We start from the raw sequence: 10654 nt of genomic DNA, 5'->3' as shown, positions 1-10654 counted from the left end.
TGCAAGAAGGCATGGATGCTCCTGCTTCACCTTACTATTTAATGCAGCTGCACTTAAAGATTAAGTTCACAAAGTGAATTCTTGGTCCCTTAACTGCTGTACTTATATATTTCATACTGCCATACACTTTGGGGGAGTGACTCTGAGGGGGGTGGGGAGAGAGGGAAGGGAATCAAAAAACAGCAATCCATCAAATTAGCACTCTGTCTTCAATAATTAAACAAAATTCATAAATAAAATGACCCAAAGCAAATAAAACTATTTCACAATTTCCTCCTCTTTGCAATGCTTTATGAAAGGGAAATGAGCGGGAAGAAAAACTGTTCGCTTCATGCATTTGACAGTTTGTGATAGACCAACTTTTGTATGTGTTTTACAAGAAACAACACTTTAAGTAAATCAGTAATTAATGAAACTGCACTACAGAGGAAGCTGACAAAGGTCTGAGTTGATTTTGAGACCTAAAGTGGAACTGTGTCTAATTATAGTAACAGTTTTAGCATAACCAATTAGTGCATTTTACTTACAGTGCAACTAATTTCGAAACACAGCTTGCTATAGCCCTGATGTTTGCATTCATTTCTGTGGTAAGTTTGGTCATTTAAAGATTTTCCATTCTGGTGTGGTTTTTTGAAGCACACTTTGAGAGCATCAACACATTCTTTCATCATTGAACAGAAGAACAACAACATGATTTATGACTCATTCATATACACTGCTTCTAAATCAAAATAAAGTGACGGTAAAAAAGAAAAAGTAAAAAACTCCCTTTGTTCAAGGGGCTCTCTATGTCTGTAAGTTGGTGATTCTTCCTAATACACCCTTGTGTACTGGCTCAGACTCTCCAAATGAAACTTGTGCAACTCCTAAATGGCACCAAGTGCTATCTCTTGTAACATATCTTAGGCGCACCAAGTGGTTTGGTAATTACACAGCAGTCTTTCAGGAAAGCAGAGCTCCTCTGATTATACAGTTCCTTACCTTTTAGAAACAGATTATCTCCCTTGGCAAGACTATTTTAAAATGTAACTTAAACCCCCAAGTATTAAAATATCCATAAATAATCCTACATAATAACAGACTACATTGTCAAAGCTTCTGATTATTGGTAACTTCTACTGAAATGGGAACCAACCCATTTTAGTCTAGCAATTTGAACATTTTAGCCCTAAGCTTTTGTAATCAGCATGCACATTGAAGTCAGAGGAAAAAAAAAGTTTCTTACACCACACGTAACGAGAAACTTGAGATATGTAGCACAGCCTCTGTTGCCTTCTCCCAAGGCTGAAAACACTGAACTCTCACTCTGTTTCAAACAAAATCACTGCTGCTCATGTCCAAAAGCAACTACATTGGCTCTCTACTGAACAATCCCTGTGGCAGAGAAACAGCAGCAGTTCATGCTTTTATGGTAGTAATACCTCTTCCTCTTTAACCTGAAACACAGTGCCACTGAGTTAAAACAAAGACACATAAAGCCTTCTTGATTAACAAATTCATACCAAAACAGTGAAAATAAGATTTTCTGAAATAGTGGATTCAATGTCACATGAATGGAAAAAACCTTTTGTATTTCCAAAAATGCAGGAAAAATTATGTGCAGCAAGGTAATCAGTTTTTTGACCCTGTCCTAAACTTTCAGGTACAGAATATTAATGAGAATAGCATGTTTCATCCTCCTCTTTCCCCTTTTGTTCTATAAGTGGCAATAATGTATTATGACTAGGAAAGGTCAAGGAAAGGGATAGGGACCAGAAAGAATAAATGTGAAGAGAAATAACACATAGGGGTTCCCACAGATTGAATCATGAAAAATTTTTGAATTCGAAAGTACTATACATATCTGCACTTTATACGCACGTTTTTTTTGAGTCAAACTGTCCTGACTTCAACGAGACATTATTTTTTATTTCTAAGATTCCAGTTTAAAATCATTTGCATAAAGAAGAAAACACCCAAGTATTTTCATTGGTAAGAATTTGGTGCACTTTGTCACCTGCAATTCCACATCTGGTGTGCTGTCTACCTGCAATCCCAGTATGTAACTGATTTATTTAAGGTGACTCAACAAGACAAATGCTGACATTTTCAGCAAGACATCTATTCAATACTAATCTCACACATGCTACTCAATTGAGCGTGCTCTCACATTCAGCCAATTTCTTTCTGGCACTCTGCTCCAATGACTGATTGAGAAATTAGTCTCAGCAGATGAAATCATTATTACTTGCTGTACCTGCACCCATCTAGGAACATCTGAGACAAGACACACTGTTCAAATCCATCTTTCCCAACCATTAATTCCTAGAAATGTTCCACTGTATAACAGAAATGCATTCTGCTCTCTTCCTGCCACTGAGAAAAAGACCCAAGATTTCACTCATTACAAAAATAAATTATTTCGCATTTTACCAAAAGTGAAAATGGTAATACAGGTGATATTGTATCTTTAAATGCTGGGAGTTTAGTAAGAAAGTGTAAAAAATCTATTATGTTAATCATCACAGCAACTTAACTACTTCACTTCTGCTCTTGGAGAATTTTTGGCTTTTGAAAACTGATTTGGTAAATCTGTTGAATGTAAATACTCACCTGAATATGATTTCAAATCCTTTAGGAACACATTTTATTTCCATCCAAAGCACTTTTTATTCTCTACTTAAATCCGAGTCTCTCCTCCTTTTTTTCCCCCTGTTTTATACTGCTATGATCCCTATCTCAGAAAAGAAATTATAACCAAGTTTCAAACCAATAAAGAGCAAAGTAAGAAAAGAAGATCCCAAGGATATTAATAGAGGAATTTCTAAATGTCTCTAAATTTGATGTATTTATTTGTAGCTTACATCATAGAGAAAAATAATTTGAAAAAATGCTGTTTGTTTCCATTGTTACTAGTGTCACCTCTCAGTTCAATCCTGCAAATCTCTATACCTTAAACAAACCTTAAGGAATCTGTAAGTTAACAGATCAAAACTCTGAAGCAGCAACACAACAAATGGAGCAATAATAAGGGTTTTGCTCTCACTCATGACTTCCTAGCAGTCTAAAATTAAAGTCCTATATGATGTATATCAAGCATGACTTTCATGGTTATCCTCAAAACCTGTGTATGGAAAATTTTCCTTACTTGGACCTCCACTTTCCTATCTCAAAGGATAAAGTAGGCATGCTTTAATAACATTATCTCAATCCACTTGAAAAGCCCTCTTAATTCTTATTAAAACAATCTAATCTGCTTGAGGCAAGATTTTGGTTTTATTTAGAATACTAAACCTTATCTAATTAAGTGCAATATTAGGACGTTAACTAATATACACAAGAGAGCTTTTAAGAGTCCAGTGGGCACAAACATCAATCCATACTAACTGAAGCCTAGACCCGAGTGCCATAGTTAGCCCAACAGGCCACACTTCCCTACATCCTTGCTCCCAAGATTCATACATCCTGCCCAGTTTCTGGTAATGGGCTTACCTGGGGTGGGTGGGACTCACTATCCTCATTAAGAACCAAATGGAAGGTCACAACCATTGCTCAGTGTTTAAACCAGCTTCAAGTTTCACTGCCAACAAGAAGATGGTTTTCCTTTTCCCTTAGAACCTAACTAGGCAGACAGAGAACTTACTATACTGCAAAAAGAAAACACATCCACAATTTTAGTTTTGGACTTCAGCTAGTAGGACTTTCGAGTTTCACCCACTTTGACTGCTGTGCTGCTCAGCCATCCCAGTTTTCCAGTTTTACCTTCCGCTTTCTGTGGAGTTATCTTCAACTGAAACACAAATCACTGAAAAGACTGGGCTTGCCTTCAGTTTTGTCAAGTTCATCAATCCAGTGAAAACACCGTATTTACTGTCTACTGAAATTGGTGGGACTTGGGGTTTCCAAGATGGAGCCTAAAGATTCCCCTAGTGCTTGTTTTCATCAGCAAGACTAGCCCAGGACAGTTTAAGCACAAGCACCTAACCTAATTCAAGAACTACATTCAGTGAATGGAAACACATGATGGTTATTAACCTCTTCAAGAACAAAATTGCTAAAAAAACCCATAATTAAATAATAAAAATCTCTGTTTATCAGCAGCCAAGCACAATCTCACATATACAGTCCACTACTCAGTTACAGTATACTGATGTGCTTTAAATATGAACAAACTACTCATGTAACATAAGCTACCCTGGCAAATTCCACTCAGAAAGCTAAATATATACTGTTCGTCTTTGTATACCAAAGTATCCAGCCAGCTGGTGCAGAAAGTAAACCAGCTTACATTTTTCACCACAGAGGTAAGGAAAAAAAAAAAGAGAAAGAGAACAAGCACTTTTAATTTCACCTGATGATTGATAACCAATATGCACAAACACACAGTGTAAGATTTCTGAGTCCTACAGACCTATGTAAAACCATCCAAACACCAGACCTAAGATGAAAATTAAGGGGCAAAAAGACAGAACATTTACTCAATGCTCTGGTTTTCAGCTTCTAGTGAGTTCTTAATTTATTAGTAATAACTTGTTTATCTTGGAGGGGCTTCAGAAAAGGCTGGGAGACTTTTTTTGAGCATCAGCTTAAAAATACTTACAACTATTCTTAAATGCCAGCTTAAGAAATGTATAAATAAAATAGAACATTAAGACCTCTAAACTTGGAGAGACATGCTCAGAACAGGAAATGATAGTTTGTTAATAAAGAAAGGTAAATCATTCTCTAGGCTTCCGGTGGGAAACTTGGCAGGGAAAGGATTTTGACCTCAGTGGAAGGTAACTGCCACGAATGACAAATCAAGCAACTTTCTTCTTACAACTGAGGCAAATGTTTGACATAAGGCTGGACTGCATTCAGATCTATCATTCCCTGTGGCATACTCTTCTAACTTTAACAAATAATCCTGCAAGCTTTTTGCATTGACAGTATTAATTACATTTTTTCCTCCTCTCTCTCACTGAGTAAAGCCATGCAAGCCTAACATTTTTTGTGAATGATTACTTATTTCCTATTTGAAGCACAAAAGCTCATCACTTATAGAACAGGTCAAGCTTTCAGTGCCTATTGGTCCTAGTCTGGAATGAATTAATGCATTTTCCTATGTTCATTTTCCTTTTCTCTTGTAGGAACAGTATATGGGACATTTGTGGAAAGGAAGGGAGCAAAAATCTTGCACTGTTTTCAGGTGAAGAAGTAAACAAGAACAAAAGAATACACTTAAAAATCTCTTTTTGGTTTCACATTAGGCTCACTGTGACTATAGCACTGTGAAGTTTGCAATTATAAGTATCAATTCTCCCAACTCAGAACAATAAATGGGAAAAAATGACAAGTAGCCCAGTTTAATTTCAAACGTTAATATATTTTCTATTTTATAGTGAACATATGCATCATTCACCCCTCACTTGCAGCAACTATGACGTCCTCATAAAAAGGGGTGACATTTGTAAGATGCCTCTTAAAATAAATATTTCTTTTTATAAAATAATAAAACTTCAAATAAATATTCTTTACACTAAACAATATGTTGAAAAAATTAGAAAATAAAGGCTGAATTTTACTGTAACTGTACAATATACATGAAGTCCAAAGGGAAATCAAAGTCTTGTAATAGAAGGTTTCCGTAAGACAAAATACAATCTAAAAACATACTGATTGATTCACATTCTTCCGAATGTACAACATATTAGTATAATATTTTGTGACTGTGCCATGTCTTATGACAGCACTTCCTTTTCACAGTTGAAAATATTATTGTATATACAAAAATATAGCACATTATCTCTGGCAGAAAACAATGAAAAAAAAAGGAGTCATTTGCTAATTTACAAATTTTGCAAGTACTATTCACAAACAATAGAGTTGCCTAGGAGTGTCTGTGTTGCTTTAGCTTATGCAATATGTGGGTCACAATGTACTGCATCCCTTTTTTTTCCCCTGTATGCCACTAGCTGGATTCTAACAAGCGTATCAGTTAAGATGGCACACACACAGAAAAGCATTTCACTGCAAACAGCAAAGTACATCCCCAACCCTTCTACTACAGTGCCAAGACCATAGCTGCTTAGTTGGTTGCATATGTACGTTAACATAATCATCCTCGTTACTTTAGTATTTCTGGCTAGCGATGCTATGTTGGCTTTTCAAAGTTCCTGGGGGGTACGTTGGGGACTTTGCAGCAAACGGTGTTGGAGTGTTTGCAGCGGCACCCAGGCCGATTTACCCGGTCGTAACAGCCCTGGCACAACTTAAGGCAACCCTTGGCTGGCAGGTAACACCACAAGCAAGGCAGAAAGAGGGACACTACACCCATGGCAGACCACCTAGTGCAGCAATGTGACTGACTGCAGGAGCAGGGGTTGTCAGCACAGTTGTCCTCGTCATCATTAGAGCAGTGATAGAAGAGGCCCTTCACACAGCAAACACAAGTCCCGTAATCAACCACATTCTGGGCTGAGCAAAGACATTGCTTGTCACAGATCCAACATGAGGGGAGGGTCCTTGGATAAGTGCACTCCTTACACTTACACTTTCCACAGTCCTCACACCTGTAGCTGTGTGCTCCCAAGTCTTCTTTGCTCAGTGGCTTCAGCTCACTTGGCTTGAGCTCAGACTTGGGCTGCATTCGGACTACCCCATCAGCAACTGGCCCCGAAGATGATCCCAGAAGTCTTTGTTCTGATGAATTACTGCTCGTACTTGTCCTCGTACTGCTCCGTGAGCCCGTGCTGACTGTGCTGATGGACCGGGACAGAGGTGCTCGAGGAGACGAGTGCGTTTGCATGTGCTGGATCCGGCTAAAATGACGATGCTCAGGCAACCCATGGGGCCTTTCATTTTTGGGTTGGGTTGTTACCCGAGGAGAAGACTTGACCCCCGGCCGTGGAGCCACCGTAGGTCCCTCTGTGTATTCATTAGTGTTTCGGATGGCTCTGATCTGGTCCAAGGACAAGACGTGGACCTGCTGCATCAGGACATCCCGCAGGTCGGGCTCCCCGTGCGGCCTCCCACTGTCACGCCGAGCCTGTAGTAAGGGCTGCGACCCACTGCCGTGCTGAGTCTCCATCTGTGCCCAGAAGCTTGCTCACCCCGCCAGGCTTAGAACACATCTGAAATCCTGGAGCAAAAAAGAGAGGATTCACTATTGAAACATGTCTCATGCTCCCTCCAGCAGCTTTTCAAGCCTGCAGGACCCCACAGCACCGCAGACAATCAAGTAATGCATCAGCCATTAAAAAAAGGAGTCACGTCTGGGACAAGCACTGGCACTGGTCAGCTGAGTGACCAAATTCCCTTGGCCTGTTCTGCCTACTGCTGCAGAGAGCTTAAGGACCTTTAAGAATCCCTAGGACTCTTTCCTAGGACCATGCAACTTAACTTGTGGCTCTGGAAAGTCTAGGTATTACTCCTGCTGACTGAGGCTTCTCAGGCCATCTTCTGGTTAGACCATGGCCTTTAAAGTGATTACATTTCAGCCACTTGAAGTGACACTTCTTTTCACATCAGGCTACTGAAAACCTTATACTAAAAAAAAACCAAACAAACTATCCTGCAAGTATTTAGCAAGTGTAATGTGACCTGCTGATGACAGACATATAATTCTCCAATTTTGTTTAAAACTGGATAATATTTTGGTAGGCTAGTCTCTTTACACATTAAACTTTACATGATGTAAATAGGAAATTTTAGTTTAATACCAATGGTCCCAAGAAAAACACTAAATAGCAATAAAATGTTTGAGGTTAGACATTAAATGAGTTAGTGCTACCAAAAACTTCAACAGCACAAGTAAAAATATCTCTCTCCAGTATTTTAGTGTGTGTCATACTGGTGCACACCACTGTGATTGTTATTTTAAGGCTCAGAACTACAAAAGCAATGTTACCACAGTTGTTTGGTTGTTGTTTTTATTTATGTGTAAAAAATTCCATAGACTACATTTCAAATTGTAAATATTATCAAGAGTGGCTTGTGGGATAGAGGCATGAATAACATATTCAAATAATGCCAGCATCCAAGACATCTACTTGATTTTGAATATTACTTGAAAGGATCGTTAACTGCAAAGTAGAATTGCAGACTTTAGAATTTAAATGAAAAGCCAGTAAAAGACACAGAAGATGAGAACTTGTAAATAACTTCCACACTCAAATATGCGCAAGTTTCAAGTACTGCCCTCTAAATTAGTTAATATTTGTTTTGCCTTTATCATATCTTAAAGTGGCTCCAAAATCCAATTACCTATACAAAAATCCAGAACAATATTCTACAATTAAAACCCAAGCAGGAACCAAACTTCTTACAAGGACCACACAATGTCTTCAATTATACCTAGAAAGAGCACCATAGTGTTACTCTGTACACATCAGTTACCAACAATAATACTGTACTGCAGAATAGTAAAATATAGCCAAACAGTTTAACAAAGAGTATCTCAAGACACAGTCTTTATTCTAACATCAATGCAAAACATTTAACCTTTTAACTCCTGGCTCCCCTCCTTCAAGTGTTTTTCCTTAAACAAAATAAAATAAATACATATAGACAAATCTCTAACTTTTAAGAGTGACCACTTATTTTAAATATTGTTAAATCCTGGTTTTGGACACAGGATGTATGTTACGGTGCTCCTTTCCCCCCACCCCCCCGCCCATACACCCCCCAAAAAAGTCTTGCAAACTTGGCTTGAAGCATTGCTTATACTTTTTTTTTTCTTTCAAATTAAAACCTCTGTCATACCAAAAGTTTCAACCAACAGCCTAAGTAGATGTTCACCTCCTCTGAAACTATCTGGAGATAGGAAATAATAGAAAATAAAATGCTTTCCCCACTCTTGAGAGGAATTGGCAGCCCTATGTCTCCTCCGCGTCCAGGTTTCCACCAGCCCCAGCCAGCCTGCAGGGTACGCCGGATCAGCCCCTGCCTCTCCAGAAATGTCAACCCGCTGCAAAAGCAAAGCTGACCCTGACCTGAAGGCGCTTCAGACGACCCCGGGATCGGTGGCGGAGCCCCCCTCAGACGCCAAGGTGGGAGCTGGAAAAGCAGCCTCCGCTCTCCGCTTCCCTCCCCTCCTCCAGCTCCGTCTCGGGCGGGGGGCGCGCAGCAGGTGGGAGGCGACAGCCCCTGGCCCGCCGAAGAGTGCAGACAACCTGGAGATAACCAGGAGACATCCTCCGGGCCGGGAGGTGGGAGGGGGCAGCTTCAGCCGCCTTATCAGAAAGTCAAACCCATGTTTCCTTTTAACTCTTCCCCCCTGCCCTCCCCCAGGAGATGCTAAAGGAGCTTCCCCTCCCGGGAAGTGCCAGGCGCCCTGCAGACGGTTCAGACAACACCTCCGGGACAGCTGGGCAAAAGGCAGATTACCCCCTCTCGCCTTGCCCTAAACACCCATTCAACTTCACAAAGCCAGCCGCTGGAAAAGCTCCTCTTATTTTACGCATATTCTGCAAATTGCCTGACCTTCAGCCCGCCCCGCTCCGCCCCAGCCCGGAGGGACCCGGGAGGCATTTCCAGTGGGGCATCGGGCCGAGCCGGGTGCTCCCCGTTTTTTCTCCCCGTCATAGATCCGCTAACAGGATAGGATGCAAAGAACCAGCACATTAATTTGCAAACCTACATTTGCCTGAAAATCCTGACGGGAGGGCACATCTCTCCCTCCTCTGACCTAGTACTTCTCCCCTTCGCATCCGCCAAGAGCGAGAGAAGCAGATTTGCCTTTTTGTGTGTGCATGTGTGTGATAACACGATTCCCCACTTCTAAGAGCCAAAGTCCACTCTCACCGAGCTCAAGTGCCAGCATTGCTAACTTTTCTTTTCTTTCAAACTGGGCTTGGCAAAAGGGTGAGCGAGGGGGACGGGTTTCGCGTTCGGCACATTTGGAGAGGTTTAAAACTCGAGGGGCTTCTTGCCTGCTGTGGAAAAATCCCGTGTACAGCTGAGAAGTCCTCTGCCCGTGAATTTCTGTTTTGTGGCCGGAGCCTGTGCAAGGCACCCCCACCCCCATTCCCACCGCACACACACCAACCACCTCCTCTTCTTTCAAAGTGCTTTGAAACCCCCATTAAGGGCCGAGTGTGTGATCAGACTATGGATTAGGGCAAAAGGGACTTTACCATCGGGGTGGGGCAAAGTGACACACAAACAGCTTGCTGAAAACATCAGCAGCTTTTTTTTTCTTATTTTTTTCTCTTTTTTTCCTCTTTTTTTTAATGGGGGAAGGGGCCTTTCACGAAGTAAACCCACAAAAAAAAAAAAAAAAAGTAAGTAAAAATTATGTTTTTTCCTTCCCCTCCACACATGCTCTCTGCATAGAAGAACCTAGGCAAGGACTTTCCTCGTCTTACAGATCGAATTAATTTCATCACAGGAGAAGTATCTATGCTTACACACACGCACGCACACACACGTATATATTTGTACCAGACGTGCACTCACTTCCGAATCGCACGGATCTCCTGACGCCACAAGAGACAGGCGTAAATCACGCATTGCAAGGCGGGTTGCTCCTTCTCCCCCAGGAGCGGGGCACCGCCAGCCCCGGCGCTCGCCAGCCCCGCTGCGCCCTCCCTTCACCTCCCCCGGGGCTTGTCGGAAACCCACGCGTGCCCAGCGAGGCAGGAGCGCGCAGGACCTCCCGCGCCCGGCCCCCCGCAGCAGCAGCAGCACGAAGAAG

At 41.3% G+C, this 10654-nt stretch overlaps 1 protein-coding gene across 2 annotated transcripts in view; it reads right to left on the bottom strand.

Annotated features, from left to right (window-relative positions):
- Positions 1 to 5323: 5323 nt before the first annotated feature.
- SPRY2 (sprouty RTK signaling antagonist 2) overlaps positions 5324 to 10654 on the bottom strand; it is a 6059-nt gene continuing 728 nt past the window's right edge. Inside the window, exons 1-2 of one of the 2 annotated variants that reach the window (XM_005421111.1) lie at positions 8952 to 9156; positions 5324 to 7099 (exon numbers count right to left, since the gene is read on the bottom strand). In XM_005421111.1, the coding sequence (XP_005421168.1) occupies positions 6113 to 7048 (936 nt within the window). In that variant the 5' untranslated portion in view covers positions 7049 to 7099; positions 8952 to 9156 and the 3' untranslated portion in view covers positions 5324 to 6112. Of the gene's footprint in view, positions 7100 to 8951; positions 9157 to 10654 lie in introns of those variants that run through there. The other variant, XM_005421110.2, reaches the window with a different exon arrangement.

Source organism: Geospiza fortis, unplaced genomic scaffold, assembly GCF_000277835.1.
Source record: "Geospiza fortis unplaced genomic scaffold, GeoFor_1.0 scaffold45, whole genome shotgun sequence".
Lineage (NCBI taxonomy): Eukaryota > Metazoa > Chordata > Aves > Passeriformes > Thraupidae > Geospiza > Geospiza fortis.
The sequence above is the reverse complement of the archived record's forward strand: the minus strand, read 5'-3'. Positions and strand labels throughout refer to the sequence as shown.